This window comes from Oncorhynchus masou, chromosome 31 (genome assembly GCF_036934945.1).
Source record: "Oncorhynchus masou masou isolate Uvic2021 chromosome 31, UVic_Omas_1.1, whole genome shotgun sequence".
NCBI lineage: Eukaryota > Metazoa > Chordata > Actinopteri > Salmoniformes > Salmonidae > Oncorhynchus > Oncorhynchus masou.
This window is the reverse complement of record NC_088242.1, coordinates 45,470,652-45,489,312: the sequence shown is the minus strand read 5'-3', so window position 1 is coordinate 45,489,312 and position 18,661 is coordinate 45,470,652. Positions and strand designations below refer to the sequence as shown.

At 41.8% G+C, this 18,661-nt stretch overlaps 1 protein-coding gene across 2 annotated transcripts; it reads right to left on the bottom strand.

Moving 5' to 3' along the window:
* Positions 1–620: 620 nt before the first annotated feature.
* On the bottom strand, positions 621–16,207 carry LOC135524001 (uncharacterized). 2 transcript variants are annotated; one of them, XM_064951088.1, is made up of 7 exons: positions 16,141–16,207; positions 15,301–15,350; positions 14,959–15,045; positions 6,890–6,990; positions 6,665–6,760; positions 6,237–6,458; positions 621–5,552 (listed from the first exon to the last, which is right to left on the bottom strand). In XM_064951088.1, exons 2-7 carry the CDS (start codon positions 15,322–15,324, stop codon positions 4,025–4,027), a joined length of 2,058 nt encoding a protein of 685 aa, XP_064807160.1. In that variant the 5' UTR covers positions 15,325–15,350; positions 16,141–16,207; the 3' UTR covers positions 621–4,024. The 2 variants fall into 2 exon arrangements, with proteins under 2 accessions (XP_064807160.1, XP_064807159.1); XM_064951087.1 differs by lacking the exon at positions 16,141–16,207 and adding an exon at positions 15,877–16,030.
* Positions 16,208–18,661: the final 2,454 nt, after the last annotated feature.

Sequence of the window (18,661 nt, the reverse complement as noted above, 5' to 3'; positions counted from 1 at the left end):
TAAAATTGAGATGGTGTAGACTATTGTTGGTTTATAATTTATGATGTACTAGTTTACATAACTATTCAGACCCATTGCTATGAGACTCGAAATTGAGCTCAGGTGCATACTGTTTCCATTGATTATCCTTGATGTTTCTACAACTTGGAGTCCACCTGTAGTAAGGTCCCACAGTTGACAGTGAATGTTGGCACAAAAACCAAGCCATGAGGTCGAAGGAATTGTTCGTAGTTTTTACTCAGCTGGTCTCGGACCCCGAGACAACGTCTCAGACCCCGAGACAAGACTGAGACTCAATGTGGTCTCTAGACCGGTCTCGAGTACTACTACACTGCAATGCATACCAACTTGTGCATCCAACAGCCTTGTGTCTGAAGGAAGGCAAAAGTGCTTGTTTTTTTTATGCTGACATGAAATATGTAAGCCACAAGGGGTCAGGATTGCACCACCATCTTGTTTCATTTAAATTGGAATACATTATAATGAATAATATTAAATCATTGTTTTGATTGTTGCGCTTGTAAAAAATATATTTTCTGTTAGATATAAAAATTGCTTGACTGTGCAAGTCTGACAAATGTCTAAATGTCATGCATTAAAATAGACTCATGGTTACAAAGTCCAGGTGTGGGGGGACTATCATTTTATTTCCAATTAAAATGATATTAAAAATAAAACATTGTCAATAGGTACATTCCTAGGTTGTTGTTGACTATTTTAGATGATTGGTATAATATTGCCCGTGTAAATCCATGTGTCTAAAATACATAACATTGAAAATCTAAAACCATGTGTCCGGGAACCATCTACCACTTAAAATAACTAATGCACCTGTTAAAATGCAGAATATGGGAACAAACATAGCCTGATGAAAGAATATAGGGAAGCATGATACCAGAAATGTTACCAGACAATGTGGTTTAACAGAAGGTTTGCTATAGTTAAATCTGCACTCTATGCTTCCTCTAGTAGTCCACCCCACATCATGTTTCACACCAGTAGAACAGTGATCCTGTCATAATTTCAATTGCACTACAAGTATCATGACCAATTATATCTAAATGTAGTTGTCTACCCACACAAAACATAAATAATAAATGGTCCCTTTTCTCAGTGTTGAAGAATACAAACAGCTCGTCTTGAAATAAAATAATGAAGCATCCCTGGGAAGACACTAAAAGCATATGTACGGTCTGACTGCATTGGTGCAACATGTTGACAATTTACAAAGATACCAGTGTTGAGTACCGTTTACTATACCTATATACTGTAACTAACTCCACCCCGAGGACAGAGAGCTTAGTAAAGCTAGGGTCCATGCAGCCTTCGGCTCAATTGGCTAACATGGCAAGCCATATGACACCCACCATCTCAGATTTACAGAAACTATTTCAGAACATTAGAAATAGATAAGATTGGCATTACTTCAACATTATTTCATTGACATTTAATTTGATCTGACAATGTAAGATAATTGTTGGCACCCAAATTGGCCCTTAACATTTTTAGGATTCACATCATATTCAAAAATATAGTACAACATCCAATTTGAACCAAACTTCTTCCTACCATTATGCAAGACATGAAGAATCCATTAAAGTGGTAAAAAGCCACCAATGGAACCCCCACACACCTCCCACCTCAGGGGGGGTCCTGATCCCGCGAGCTTACAGTGAACATACATATCCATACAACGTTTAATGTAAGCTTGCGGGATCTGGCGGCGTTGCAAGGCTAGGTCCGTGGGAGGCTTTTGATCATTTTATTGGATTCCTCGTGTCTTACTCATTGTTAGGAGGAATTATGGTCCAAATTGGATGTTAGGTACTATATTTATTGACAATTATATAAATCCAATAAATTAAAATGGCCAATTTGGGTGCAATCAATTAAGAGTCCCAGTGCAGTCAAATATATGAGGTTAGAATAATACACTATGAGGTTGGAAGAACACGGAAAATGATAATGGCCTTTTAGTGTAAGAGCTGTTTGAAAAGACGACCTGAAATTTCTGCCTGGGATGGAGTTTAGGCCTGCTTGGTGACGTCACCAGGCGGTAATTAAGTTAATAGACCAATAAGAAAGAGTTCCAAACATCTCTGCCAATAACAGCTAGTTTTCAGTTTTCCCCTCCCCACTGGGACCACTCTCCAAATTCTTGCTTGAGAAATGGCTCTTTGCTAAGGAGCTATTTTTGACCATTTTAATTTAAAACAATCACAGTAAGGTACTTAATTGCTACCCAGAAAATATTTGATACCGAGATAAACATGACTGCATTGGGCCTTTAATTTCTCAGATATTAAATTATATTTAAACAAAATAATGTTTCAGGAACGCTAATCTTATCTGTTACTAACTACAGAAACGATTACGACACAATCTGAGATGGTGGGTGTCGAAATCCTCTTACTTGTGCTTTTTGAGGTGGAACGACCCTCATCCCTGTTTATTCAAGCTGAACCAAGAAATCACTCAGGTCAGCAAAGGGAATGCATGCAGGATGACACTTTTTGCTGGAAGTTATTAATAAAACACAGTCAAAGTTGATTGCAAGACAACTTTTCACGGACTCCAAATTCGTAATCACGACTTCCCTGCGACAGTTATGGATCACATAATAATAATAAATTACATTTGTAAAGCACTTTTCATTATACAGAATAATCTCAAAGTGCATAAAATAAATTTAAAAACAAATAACGTTTTTTGGGACAACTAGACCAGGCAACTGACACAGAGAACACAGTTGACGCTACAAGGGACAAGCCCAGCTTTCTTTATCTAACTTTGCATTGTTGGAAAAGGACCGGTAAAGTAAGAATTTCACTGTTAGTCTACCACTTGTTGTTAACGAAGCATGTGACAAATAAAATTGGATTTAAAAGCCTTTCTAAAGAGAAAGGTCTTTAGGCCCATTTTAAAGGAGCCCAGAGTCTGTGATGCCTTCAGGTGGTCCGGGAGGGCATTCCAGAGGCGGGGGCGGTCGAGCTGAAAGGCTGATTTCCCAAGAAGCTGAGCTTGGTCCTGGGGGCGTGGAGTGCAGGTGGGGTTATGGAGGGAGAGTAGTTATTTTTAGATAAAGGAGGGGCATTGCCATGAACACACCGGAATGTCCGCAGGAGGGTTTTTAATTCAATCCGTAATGAGATGGGGAGCCAGTGCAGAGAGATGCCGCGATGGGGTTAATGTGATGGCGTTTCCGCACTCTCATCAGGATCCTGGCAGCTCTGTTCAGGATGTACTGGAGCTTCTGGAGACTCCTGCCTGGGTTCCCGATGAAGAGTGTGTCGAGGTAGTTCAGCCGTGAGGAGATGGAATGGCACTTTACGCGGTTGTTTGACGTGGCTGTCAAAGGTCAGGGAAGAATCAAGCTTTTACACCCAGACTGGAAACGGAGGGGGAGAAAGGCGTTCGTGTTCTGTCCTGCTATGGTGAGGTGTGTTATTGGTGAGTGCTGGACCTGACAGTGGGTGCCAACAAGCAGGGCCTCGGTTTTGCTGCTGATCAGTTGAAGGGCGTTTTGCTTCATCAAGGCAGGTGTTCAGATGGGCACATGCATCAGAGGGACTTGGGGCAGGTTGGGACATGTTTGCCCCTCATAGTCAAGCATACAGTGTTCCAGCATGTGGATTAACAGACAAAATAATTGTCACATTAATGCCATTGGGGCACCACAGCCGGTTGAGTTAAATGGACTAATTCCCTTACAGGCACAAGTTCACAGGGTATACAGAGGAACACATGAAAGTGCCAGACTTGAGGAAAGTCAATGACCAAATACGAAGTGTGATACACTGGACTTGTCAGCTTGGGGAAGCTCTCACCCATAAACTCAAGTATTACTGTGACTTTGAGCACTCTCTGCTGCCCTACAGAGGAAGTTCATCAACGCAAGCGAAGCAGAGCTCAGCTGGAGTGTGAGAATAGGCGTGCAGGGTGAGTGAGAGACTGGTTCTGTCTTTGGCAGAAGACATCCCACTATCCATTGTTCAGGTTCAGAGTGCATGCAGCAGCCTAATATCTAGGGTTCCATCTCTGGGCTCACAGTCTGGTTTGTAGCAACAGTGAACCCATGGGCCTCCCATTCCTGGCTCACTTCTGAGGCCTCAGTATTACCCTCCTGGGCTAATGAGATGTTCTGCTCTGTACAGTGGCCCTCAGACTCCAGATGGCTGCTCTCTTGGATTCTCATGTCCTTTAGCTCAACTCCATCACCCACTAGCTCTGAAGATTCATTTTCTAGGGTTTTTGCTGAGCAACTGTTGACCATGTACAAAATATCCCTGTCCTCTCGGACTTTGACATCATTGGTCCCCAGAGCATTGGATACCTCAGATGTGATTTCATCATGTGAGGGACCTCGGTTAGTTTCGAGAATTATAGTGTCTGAGTTGTTGAAGGCCTTTTCTGCCTCTGTGCAGTCTGTTTGGTGATTATCCTTCTCGGGAGCTGTCTCCATGTAGCCATTCGTCTCTTGTATTGCATTGTCGTTATTGGCAGAATCCTTGTTGTCGCTCTCCTTATGGCTACTCCAATCAAATGTTGTTGCCCCATCCACAAGACTCTCCCCATCCTTTCCATTAATTTCCTCATCAATCTCAACTTCTTGGGTTGTGTCCAGCTGATCATCTACTTGTTGAATGTCCAAGGGAGCTTTCTTCTTCTGGGTTGTCTCATCTCCACTTTCTACCCTTTGGGTTGAGTCATCAACACGTTCCACCTCTTCTGATGTGATCTCATGACACTCTTCCTCTTGGCTGATCTCTATGTGGGAGTTAATCTCATCCATGTGCCCTTGGCTGTCCAGCTCAATGGCTGTTACTGTGTCTTTGTTGCTGTCCCCTTCCGAGGTTGTCTTTTCATGACTGATGCTTTCTTGAGCTTCCTCCGCAAGGCTAAGGTCCTCTAGAACTCCATCCCGAACTCCAACTCCAGGAGTTTCCTCATGGATATCTAGCTCTGGGCTACGCTGTTTGGGAGGGATCGTCTCTGTAGTCGTGTCAGTATTGGCCTCTTCTGATACATACTCCTTCTCCAGGCATGTGGCCTCTTCCTCAGGTGTCTGTTCCCCTTGGTGGATCAGTTCCTCGTGGCTATCTGGGTCTAGGTTACTCTGTTTTGGAGGGATTGTCTCTGTAGTTATGTCAGCATGGCTCTCCTCCCTAATGACCCTCTCATTCGTCACCTCCACTACACACTCCTCCTCCAAGCCTGTGTCCTTTTCACAGTGCACTTCCACAGGTGTCTGCAGTTGACAATCACCTTGGTGGTGGATCATCGCCTCATGGTCGAGCCTCTCTGGAGTAGATTCTTCATGGCTGCCCCACTTAAAGATAGTCTCCACTGGGCTGTGTATCTCCAGGATGGGCTCTGCCTGGACTACATTGCGGTCCTCCTGGGTGACCTCTGGGGAAAGGGTCTCCACAATGTCTATGTCATCGGCGTCAGCTAGGAACTTCTCAGACCGTAGGCCCTCTGGCTCACTGGAGGCGAGGTTCACAGGGCTGAGGGGCTCTTGACATTGCAGGGTAGGTAGATGAGGGGCAGGGCTGTGGGGAAAGAGAAGGCCATAGAGTACCACTACTCAACATAACCTTTATATTGACATATAAAACCTGAAATACAGGTATGGGTAACAGATTGATGCGGAGTCAGATTTTTCACTTTAAAAATGCATGTCAAACTAAAACCAATGATTGCAAAGTTAAGCAAACGATGCAACTATTCACAAGGAGTACTTTTAACAATTTTTTTTATAGACATGTTTACTTCAAGAACAGTGCAGATGCAAAGCTTATAAACAGAATAACGCTTTGTGCTGTTTGTGCCGTCATTCTGTTACCAAACTTCTCATCTGCACTGTTCTTAGAGTAAATGTGTTTTTGTCCAATTTTCCAAAATAATTGTTAAAAGTAGTCCTCATTCTCTGCATGCATCTGCAAAGACTTAGGCTGGAATTCCATCCGACCGGCCCTTTTTGGCTCTGCACAATTTATAGGCAAAGTTAACCTAACGTTCAAAGTAAACGCTGAAGATGTAAAGGTAATTTCCGATTGATCCGACATGTCCATCACGCTACAACACGGGTCTTCCGCGGTCAAGATTGAATCCTGGCCTAAAACAATGTGTTAATTGAACACACTCAAATCTATTCAGGAGCACACCAGGCGTTTCAACTCAAACCTATGCCTTATTTGTGCCCACGTGGACAGTTTGATCTGCTCCAGTCTTACCTCTCCATGGACTCATAAGAAACTGGAGTGAGACTAGGCTCCTGGGTCGAGTCCTCTTCCTGAACCCAGCCCTGATTGGACGAGGCATAGGTGAGGATGGCCTCTGTCACAGTGTAGGGGGTGTGGCCCTGCACACAGTCTAGGATGTGACCAACCGGCAGTTGGGTTTGCAGGAAGAGGTGGAGCTGGCTGTCTGACAGACACACTGTCATGCTGCACACTCTGAAGAAAGACAAACAAGGTATGTTTGAAGAAAGACAAACAATAACATGCTCAATGCTGTGGTCACCTGATCGTCGGCTAGTCATGGTACCATTTTTCCTTTGTGCTCATTCTAGGTGTGACAATGACAAATTGAGGGAACAAGCAAGCACTATAATTAAAATGGTGGAGTCATTGCTAATTATTAACTTAGGAGAGGAACTGACTTGTCCAGGAAGCACTGCAGGCCTTTCCTCCTCTTCTCCAGGAAGTCCTCACCACTGAAGGAGAAGAAGGACTTGCTGGGCAGGTCTGGGACAGGTCTATAGGACAGACAGGGACAGAGAATAACCCATAGCTCCCAGAACAGGACAACTTCACATTGGTGTTTGTGATTATTTTATAAACAAGCAGTTAAGCCAAGCACATTGGGGGACAATGCTATGACTTACACCAAGCCAGTGTTTTTCTGCATCCTCTTCTTGAGCCAGACAAACTCACTGTAGCGCCGGCGCACACAGGACGTCTTGGCAGTGAAGGACTTGCTGTTGGTCTGTGAGTAAAAAGAGATGGTGCACCATTACATCCTGCGGATACAGACAATGCCAATGGGAGTGAAAACATCAAGCCCAAACTGGAGAGCTGGGCAATAAGGACAAAAAGTAATATTGCAATAAATTGACTTTCCATTAGTGGCAGGGCTCTAGACTAACTATTTCCGGGCCAAGTAACACATGAAAAAGTTATTTTACATGTTCAGGGAATGCATGATGGATATTTTGATGTGCAACATGTCAAAATAAGACCGATTTATTTTTGGCTCTTTAGAGATGATCTGCCTGCATATGTTTTGTGTATATTGGCCTAGGCTATATAATTCACCACTTGAGGGAGTGGAAACTCAAAACACACCAAATGTTAGATTAATTACATGGCTATCCAGCCGCAATATAACAGTCAATTTAATGTCTACAAAAAAGGTTTCATCATCTCAATTACATCCTCTGTTTAGCAGTGGTATTTCCTCAATGTTCAGAATAAATACAGTAATGCTTTTTTTACACTCAGAAAGCTGAGACTCTCCTCAGTAAAAGTCATTGTTTTAAAAACGGTGTTTTACATTTTGAAATGTTGTTCGACTGTCGTATGCTTGTGCTTATCAGAATGCATCTCTCCCTTCACAACATGCGCAAAGGGGGGAGAGGGAGTGAGAGTTGGCAGCGAAACAGGGACATGAAAGGGCAAGTTTTCTTCCATTTTCGACAATGTTGCAAACTAGCATACACAATAACTCTGCAAAATGTGTCCTAAACGGTTGGAAAACAATGACGACCATAACACGCAGCACCCCTTCTTCTATCGGCATGTGGGGGAGGGTTCTTGAAATGTAACATCCAATAAAAAAGCCAGAGGATCATTCTAGCAGTTTCGGGTAATACAAAATTATCTAGGCCTCCAAAAGAAGTGTAACAAACAACGTGATTTCAAGGTATGTATGGCAATGTGAGACTGTTGATCAAATGTGACCCGTTTCAGGAAACTAGGTGTATGTCATGGGTTATTACTTCACAGGAGAGTCATTTGAAAGTATTTTTTGTAATCAAAATGTTTTTTTGGCAGAAATGCCTCAAACATGTGCACTTTCATGTGCCTTAATAACAGACTTGTATGCCATCTGTAAATATGAATAACATTGTTAAATTACGAGCCTAGTTGTTTAAGTCACAGAAAAAGGAAGCAACCTTCCTGCTACCCATGATTGGCTGAGATAATGAGTGGGCTGGACATGCCGAGAGTGGAGTTTGGATTGGTCGGCAATATCTGTCTATTTGAGCTGGTCAGTTTGTGTAAGTAATCCTGTCTAAAGCAGCTTTAAAAAAAAAAAAAAAAAAATGTATTTCGTAGTAAAACTTAACAAAAAAGACTCAACTATGCAAGTATCCATTTCAGTAGAAAGTCACTGCAAAAACTGTTTCAGATCACTCTCGTCTAAGTGTGCCAGAGCGCAGAATAACTGATGAATTTACGAACGCTCAACACCGGTTGAAAAAGCGTAATTAAAATTGTTGCCAGGAGCACAAATACAGTCAACAACGCTCTGGATATCATGAAAACAGCCAAACCAACTCTGCTAGGGCAAGTAACTTGGTCAGAGTTTTGGTAGGGGTTAAAGCTTATGAAGATTCTTATGGCATTACACATGGTAAGTGTGAACCAGTGACTTGACGCCAAGCAAGCTGTACAAACAAAATGGAAACGACACAGACAGGACGTCTTATTTAATGAAAGGGGATGCAGTCTGCCGTGAAGCTTTCATCCACGTATACATACGGGTAAGAATCTAGCTACAGATATTATACATTCCTAATTTTGTCAGAAAGTTGCTCCATTGCAAGTGAAAGCTTATTGTTAGCTAGCTATATGTGGCTGGAGGTTATAGCAGATCACCTATCGGTAGTTTTTTTTTTAAAGCAGACACTGAAGATCCCTTTGAGCATGATCAAAGTTATTAATTACACGTTGTATGGTGTATCAATACACCCAGTCACTACAAAGATACAGGCATCCCTCAGTTGTCAGAAGAAGGAAACCACTAGCTCAAACTGTTCGAACTCTACAGACTGAAGTTGGCAGGTCGGCTGAACCGACTTCAGACGAGTCCCAAGATGCTTGTGGGAGTCGTAGAGAAAAGCGGAGAACACCATCATGTTCGTGAGAGTCTCCTCTTTCCATAGAGGGGTTTATAGGCCAAACTATTTGGACACTACAGAAGATTTTGTGAGAAGACCAATTTTTTGGGGGTTTATCTCATGGTCTGGCAAACAACGCTCTAGCTCCGTCACCTTTCACAGCAGATGCGGAAATGCGACATTGGTGGACGCGGTGAATTGAGATGCATCCAATGCAAAAAAACGGATCTCTGGCTTAAACTTTTTATCCATTATGCTAATTACATTTCTGCGGGGGTGCGGACATCGACTCAAGGGGGTTAATTGGGGTGTCAATACTTTCTGAAGGCACTATAAATGCCTTTCATGCTTGCTTCGAGGTAAACAACACCAAGCCAAGCATGAGGGCCTCCGCTGTTCCGGATGACTGATTTTGCTCAAAGTGGCTGTAATCATACTTGGCTCATCTCCATAGCGCACATCTATAATTATGAATTCCTTTGAAAAGCTGGTCATGGCACACATCAACATCCCAGATAGCCTGGTAGGCCCCCATCCACCTGGCTGTAGTGGAGCGGGTCAAGAACTTCAAGCTCCTCTGTGTCCACATCACTGAGGACTTAAACACACACACACAGTCGTGAAGCAGGCACAACAGCGCCTCTTCTCCCTCAGGAGGCTGAATAGATTTGACACGGGCCCCCAGATCCTGAAGAAGTTCTACTGCTGCACCATTGATAGCATTTTGACTGGCTGCACCACTGCCTGGTATGGCAACTGCAATGCTCTCAAACGCAAGGCTCTACAGAGGTATCGGTGCATCAGATCTCGGACCAACAGGCGCCGACACCGCTTCTACCCCGAAGCAATAAGACTGTTGAGTAGCTAATCAATGGCTACCTGGACTATCTGCACCCCACTCTACCTGCACTGACTCTATGCACACTCACAGGTCTTTATCCACATACTCAGACATGCACTCACCATATACGGTACTGCTACTTTTTACTTTTATTATTATCATCATCATCATCATCATCTATCCAGAGGTCCATATTTATCTCAATTACAACATATTGAGCACAGTAATATGGTATTGGTACTCCTTACATATATTTATAGTGTGTTTTTATTTTCTTTATTTAACTCCACATCATTGAGGAAGAGCTTTTAAGTAAGCATTTCACTATAAGGTCTACACCGGTTGTATTCAGCACATGACAAATACAATTAGCATTTTACTGCATTACCTCCTGAGGAATCGATCAAGCAATTCACATGAATCCATTTTTCTTAGGCTAATGTCAGAAAGGGACAACGATGGTACATATTAAGAATGATACTTCACCTGCAGGATTCCATTGTATGTTTATAGAGAACAAAGTAAATACTAGATTGCCAAGCAATTTGAATGAAGCCCAATGTTAAACCTCCAGCATAAGCCTACATTAAACTGCTTGATGATGGCTTAGACCTTCATTACCATGAGTCAAACATCATGGGGAGAGAAAAGTCAACAGCAGAGACACGTGAAAACACATGAACATTGTAGAATTCATACCAACAAATTAATGTGTTTCATTCATTGTTAGAGGCTGAATGCATCTCACTGGAGAAAGCATCCGAAAGAGCAAAACAGCGCCCCTCTGTTTCTGTATGTGTTGGCCATCAATCTGATGATGGGTCCAAAAGAGTATGACATTGATGCCGCCCACAAGAATTTGGCCTCCCTTGATAACAAAAAAATGTATAAAATAGGCAATCAGCGTTGAGCTCGACTGTGAATGGTCCTGGCACACAAGGGAAGCCAGTTAGGATATGGCGTCACTCCTATCAAAAAGCATTGAGAGCATACGTCATTGACAGAAACAACTTGAATTGTTGCATGTTGTCATCCGATGGATAAAAATTGTCCCTTTGTTAAAGTTAGCCATGGATGGAGATAGGGATTTGTGTTTACTTAATTCTCTGTACTGGCCAATGATTATAATGGCGATTCTGATTCAACCATTAATTCATGCATTGTTGTGCCCCTACCCAGAGAGGATGGAAGTTCAATACGTAACTAGATATATAAGACTATTGTTAACTATCTAACGCTGCCCATGAAAGGAAGTTTGGCTACCGAACAAGCATTTTAGACAGGTAGCCTAGGACAACAAGAAATAAAAGTGTGTACTGTATGACAGACTGATAGACCGTTTCGCCAACATGAAAGAGAGGAGGATGGCATTGGCGTTTCTATACAAGTAGGTAGAGTCAACATGTTTTTTCTACTTGCACGAACACACCCGCACACAGGAATCAGAACAATGGGCAGCCACATAATATTTAGCTTATGTTGACTGGACTAAATAGTGTTTTGTATCTTTAGTTCTCACTGTATTAGACTAAGCATACGGTGTAAACGGAAAGTATTGAGACCCCTTCACATTTTCCACATTGTTACGTTACAGCCTTATGAAATGTATTCCACATTTTTTTATCAATCTACAAACAATAATGACAAAGCAAAAACAGGTTTAGACTTTTTTTTGCAAACGTATGAAAAATCTAAAAATGAAATATCACATTTACATAAGTATTTAGACCCTTTACTCAGTACTTTGTTGAAGCACCTGTGGCAGCGAGTCTTCTGTCTTCTGTGTATGACGCTACAAGCTTGACACACCTGTATTTGGGGAGTTTATCCCCTTCTTCTCTGCAGATCCTCTCAAGCTCTGTCAGGTTGGATGGGGAGCTTCACTACACAGCTATTTTCAGGTCTCAAGAGATGTTTGATCGTGTTCAAGTCCAGGCTCTGGCTGGTTCACTCAAAGACATTCAGAGACTTGTTCCGAAGCCACTCCTGCGTTGTCTTGGCTGTGTGCTTAGGGTCGTTGTCCTGTTGGAATGGTGAACCTTTGCACCAGTCTGAGGTCCTGAGCGTTCTGGAGCAGGTTTTCATCAAGGATCTCTCTGTATTTTGCTCTGTTCATCTTTCCCTCGATCCTGACTAGTCTCCCAGTCCCTGCCTCTGAAAAATATCCGAAAAGCATGATGCTGCCAGCACCAAGCTTGTTCAATCTTGGTTTCATCAGACCATAGAATATTGTTTCTCACGGTTTGAGAGTCCTTTAGGTGCCTTTTGGCAAACTCCAAGCGGGCTGTCATGTCCCTTCTATCTGGCCACTCTACCATAAAGGCCTGATTGGTGGGTGGAGTGCTGCAGAGATGGTTGTCCTTCTGGAAGGTTCTCCCATCTCCACAGGCGAACGCTGGAGCTCTGTCAGAGTGACCATCGGGTTCTTGGTCACCTCCCTGACCAAGGCCCTTCTCCACCGATTGCTCAGTTTGGCTGGGCGGCCAGCTCTTGGAAGTGTCTTGGTGGTTTCAAACTTCTTCCATTTAAGAATGATGGAGACCACTGTGTTCTTGGGGACCTTGGGTACCCTTCCCCAGATCTGTGCCTCGACACAATCCTGTGTTGGAGCTCAACAGACAATTCCTTTGACCTCATGGCTAGGTTTTTGCTCTGACATGCACTGTCAACTGTGGGACCTTATATAGACAGCTGTGTGCCTTTCCAAATCATGTCCAATCAATAGAATTTATCACAGGTGGACTCCAATAAAGTTGTAGAAACATCTCAAGGCTGATCAATGGAAACAGGATGCATCTGAGCTCAATTTCGAGTCACATAGCAAAAGGTCTGAATACTTGTGTAAAAAAAGGTATCCATTTTTTTTAAATCAATTTGCAAACATTTCTAAAAACCTGTTTTCACTTTGTCATTATGGGTATTGTGTATAGATTGATGAGGAACATTTTTATGTAATCAATTTTAGAATAAGGCTGTAACGTAACAAAATGTGGAAAAATAGTAGGGGTCTGAATACTTTCCAAATGCATTGTAGGTGATTTGATGATGTTCAAGTTGAAATGGACCTGGAATAGTGGACCATTTCTTTTCGACTTGTGGTAACTCTGTGGTTCTAACTCCTCAATCACACCTACAGCGTCATTTTGCAAAATGGTACGCAGCATCATCATCTGGATGTGTGCATCAAAAGTGACTGCCAGTGATTTTACCCATGCACAGCTAATGGCAACACATAAATTCTAAATGATGTCAATGAGTCTTTCTCCATTCTGATTGTTTTATACTGTTCAATTCAACCTAAAATTATTTCCTGCATTTCCACACTGCCACGTAGGGTTGCACGATATTGGCAAAAAAGCAAGGCCTTATTTTAAACCAAATGTTGCAATTGTGTTTTCACTTGTGATTTAGATCAAAACACTTGGGTGAACTGTTAGCATCATGGATATAGAATGTTTATTCTAATTCTATAACTGAGTAAATAATAGTGTTGTTTGACAAGACAATGAATGAAAATGCCAGGAAGGAGTTATTGTGACAGGGTAAGAACCAAAGTGATGTTCAGTGTTTTCTAGAGGACCCTATAATCTTTGGCTACATTACGATGCGCTCGTAAATTCACTCTGGCTATCTAATCCGATTTCAGAGCATTCTCGTCTGTGTGCGAGAGCGCAGAATAACTGATGAATTTACGAACGCTCAACACTTGTTGAATATGGCTGGCAGCAGAGGTTACAGTCACCAACGCGCTGGATAACATGAACAGCCTAACCTGCTCTGCGAGGCCAATAAATTCAAATCCCCGAGCTGACAAGGTACACAATCTGTCGTTCTGCCCCTGAACAGGCAGTTAACCCACTGTTCCTAGGCCGTCATTGAAAATAAGAATTTGTTCTTAACTGACTTGCCTAGTAAAATAAAGGTAAAAATAAATTAAATGGTCAGAGTGAGATTCTTTCATTTGTGTCTGGAAGTAGCTAGCAAGATAGCCAGTTTGCTTGGGTGCTTTACTGCCGTTGAGGTCAGAACACTCGTATCAACCCTACTCTTCGGCCCGAGAGTCCAGTGTGCACTCTGAAAGTTCCGACAGCGAAACGCTCTGAATTTATGAACGCCCAAAACACACTCTGGCACTTGTCTCCAGATTGAATTTACGAAAACACCTTAAATGTTTCTTCATGTAGCCAACATATTAATGCTTTGCCTATTCCACTTTGAGTTGTAAGATACTGTTGCTTTGCCTATTCCGCTTGGAGTTGTAAGATACTGTTGCACAATCAACATGCTGATTTAGCCTACAGTACTCGTACTGGTATCAGGCTGTGTTAGCTAGCTACGTTTGCTCTGACTCAGTACATTTATTAGCTGAACAGCTAACTATCGATTAGCAGCTAACACGACTTAGTTTTACTTGCTAAGAAAAGACAAACTAGCTGTTTGCAGATGTAAGAAACAAATTAATAGTGTAATAATATAACGCTGGTGAATTTATATTGAGAAGCTAACTGGAAACAACATTGTTGCATGTGCTGCATTGCCCATGCAGAGACTGAATGCAAGTGTATCCTGGTCAAGCAACAACAAATGCGCTCCTTGAGGGGCGGGGCTCGGTCTGTGTGGAACGCTGCATGGAGAAAGGAATGACTCAAGTAGCGGTGTAAACTATAAAGGATATTACACACCGCATAACACATTTGGGGGAAAAAAAAAAATACCGTTATAGAAGGTAAAGTAAACATCCAGACAGGTCCGTGCATAAATACCGGTATACTGTAACATACGGTATACCGCCCAGCCCTAGGGAGTAGTCATTTGTTTTTTCTGATCCTGACTCATCTGTGACAAATGCATACAATGAGAGTCTTAAGTAATTTCAAACGAGCCCTTTCCAAGACTTGGGTTCTACAGCTCTAATATGGCTTAAGGACTTACACACTCATTGAGACAACTGCTTCTTTGTTAAGTTTGTTTATGGTGAATGGATACTCACGTGAAGGAATATCTTGAAGTCCACGTACGAGTTCCAAGAGCCTTCATTCTGAACCCGAGGGTCTTGGACCCGCACTGCAACAAATTCCTGCAGAGACAAACAAGGAAGTGGTTTCACTAACAGAGGAAACTACAGGCATTTACTTTAGCTAAATTGATGAATCAACAGCTTGAGCACTGCAATGAGGAAGTGATACAACATGGTGTAGGCGGTTCCAAGTCATGGATGGCTCTTGTCCCACTACTGTATTATACTTTTTTTTTTCATCCAACAATTCTTTGTTAACCCGAGGCTACAGCAGAGAAGAGGATCAGGGTAAAAGAAGGAATGATGTTAACTTACATCTCCTTCGTGATTCTTCATCATCCTTATGTAGGCTGCACAGGAGACATCTGCCAAACAAAGAAACCAAAGAATCATTAAAAACAATTCAGCAAGTGGAAAAGGACTCAGCCAATGCTTCTCTTCCGCAGGATGTGCCGCTCAAGTCTTACTAAAGTACTCATATGTCTCATCCTCTACTTTTAGGAGGACAACGTTTCAGGGCCACAATAAGTTGTGAACAATGTATGCATGGATAACATCTCAAATGCAGTTAGTATTTGACTTCTCTCTCTCTCTTTGATGTTAGCCTGAAGATAAACGCCCTCCTCTTTATAGTACAGACACTGCATTGGAAAAAGGTTTAAGTCCCCCACCACCAATCACTCCCCACTTCTGTGTAAGAAAATTATTTTGCAATCCATGATGATTTGATACATGCGAGTCTTTGACTTTAGCCACATTCTATAAACGAATTTTCATAAAATTCAAGTCACTGACACTAACAGTTAATCTAGCTCTATCTAGCAAATGTGTGGGTAACGTTGAACTGATGAATGATGTTTTGGATTGACTAATGCAAGGCTAGTTACTTACTTCTAAATGGTAGTCAGGGTATCACGTCTTCTCAAAAACTTGTTTTGAAAGAGCCACAAATAATTTGCTATTTAGTTTGTAAGAAGTACAGCTATAACAAACGTTATCTAACTCTGCTGAGCTATTCATGAGTCAGAGGTTTTTGTACAAATGATGTCATGTCACGAAGGTCTTAGAAAGTACATAGACTGTGCACTACCACAGATCTGTATCTTTAGTAAAAACTCTGTCTACAATTATGGCGAATTCCAACCAAATCCTTACCATGCAAAGATCTGTGTAACTCGGCGCAGCATCAACTCTATTTCTGTTACCTTTGTGTGAAGCAGGCAAAAATAACGAAGTACTTCCGGGTAACATATTTTTTATTTTCTTCTTCGGTATCATGGTGTTTGAACATTTTGTTTGTGCATGTCGCCACCTACTGTGCGGTAGTGTGCATTCAATCAAATCAAAATGTATTTGTCAAATGCGTCGAATGCAACACGTGTAGACCTTCCAGTGACCTTACAATGAAATACTTACTTATAAGCTCTTAACCAACAATGCATTTAAGAAAAGTATGTATGAAGAAAGTATTTACTAAAATAAACTGAAGTTAAAAAAAGTAAAATTTAAAAATGTAAAAGAAGAAAGAGGCTTGCTGCTACATTACCATAAACATTGCACCTGAAACAACGCAGTTGATTTGGCACAAAAGCTTTAACAGGTTAACTGATATTGCCTGTCAGAGTCTCTGACTCAAAGGGTCATGGATTTTTGGAATCCTTTAGAATAAGTGTCATGTTGTGTATACTTTGTAAATTAAGAATTAGTGTGAAAATAATGGAAAATGTGCACAATTATGAATATATTTTATAATACTTAGCACACAAAGAATAATCAAAAGTATTTATGTAAGATATGTGATGTATGTGTTAATTCTTTATTTTTTCAAGCCTAAATGGTCAACAGGTTTTTTTTTGGTGTGTACTCCTATCATTTATTGCAATTATGTGTGGTGCAATATGTACTGTATGTCCAATATGAAAAAACCTACTGCATTTAAGCTGATTGGCAACTCTTTAAGAGTGACTAAATGAGCATAGACGCGTTCTGGATAAGTTGCAGGGGTTTGATCTTACAAGCGGGGAGCCCAGCCAACAGCGAGTTGCAGTAGTCCAGACAGGGGATGACACGTGCCAGGATTAAGACCTGCACTGCTTCCTGTGAGAGGGTAGGGTTGTTTTTGCCTTAGCACTACACAGCTGATTCAAATGATCAACTCATCAAACTTCAAGTGGTATTTATGTATTCATTTGTGATGCTATCCTTGATATGATCCTGCTATTGACACATGCTACACATGCACATGTGTGTGTACACATGCATCTATCTATCCAATGGTATCATGATGTGTTGTAAGAGATATTATATTTGAGTAATCCACAATGACCTGGTGATGTAAAAGTCTAATGACATTATCTTCCATATTCCTACAGATACCTTGTAACTGGAGATTCCTCAAAATGATTGCCTACAGTTGCCATGTAGGGCACTTCAAGGTTGGGTGACCAGGGCCATCTGGGACTGCCTCTTGGGGGAATTAAGGCATGTGAAGGTTACCTGTGTCCTGCATAACTTCATGAGGATGGACACGAGGAACAGGAGGGGGTCTGCAGCTCGCCGTGTGCCAGAGGAGGAGTCTGCTGCTCTGCATGATGTTTCAAGGATGGGGTCCAACAACGCAGCAAGCGACGCAATCTGTGTGCAGGAGAACTTCTCCTCCTGCTTCGAAGAGGGTGCTGTTCCCTGGTAACAACATAGACTACACTATGCACAACCAAAGGCTCTTTATAAGCCTTCCACATTGCAATAAGAGTATTCTTCCATTTACTTAGCTATGTCAACTGCAATTATTAAATTCCCAGTTTCTCTCCCTTGGATATCTACTCAGGTGAGGGTCCTGTTTAGGTAAGGGTGTGATGTCTGTACAAGAACAGTCTATTTTAAGTCACCATATTGAAAAAAAGTACAACAATTAGACACCCTATAACCTACACACCAGCAGCGGTCAGTGACGTTTCAGATTGGGGAGACCGATTTATTTTTTTAAATCTTTTAAATTTTGTCTTGAACATGGACTTATTTCTATTACAGCATATTGGATGACTGTCATTCATATTCCGTTCACCCAGTTCAATGTAACAGCGATGGGTTTACGCTACTAGGTGATACTAAAATGTTCCCTATAACCATCATGAGGTTGCTACAACCTAGCCTATGATTTATTTTTTTTATTTTTTTACCTTTATTTTACTAGGCAAGTCAGTTAAGAACAAATTCTTATTTTCAATGACGGCCTAGGAACAGTGGGTTAACTGCCTGTTCAGGGGCAGAACGACAGATTTTGTACCTTGTCAGCTCAGGGATTTGAACTTGCAACCTTTCGGTTACCAGTCCAATGCTCTAACCACGAGGCTACACTGCCGCCCCAATTAAAGTTTACAATGTACAGTTTATTTATTTTTTATTTTTTTTATTTCACCTTTATTTAACCAGGTAGACTAGTTGAGAACAAGTTCTCATTTGCAACTGCGACCTGGCCAAGATAAAGCTTAGCAGTGTGAACAGACAACACATGGAGTAAACAATTAAGTCAATAACACAGTACAAAAAAGGGGAGTCTATATACATTGTGTGCAAAAGGCATGAGGAGGTAGGCGAATAATTACAATTTTGCAGATTAGCACTGGAGTGATAAATGATCAGATGGTCATGTACAGGTAGAGATATTGGTGTGCAA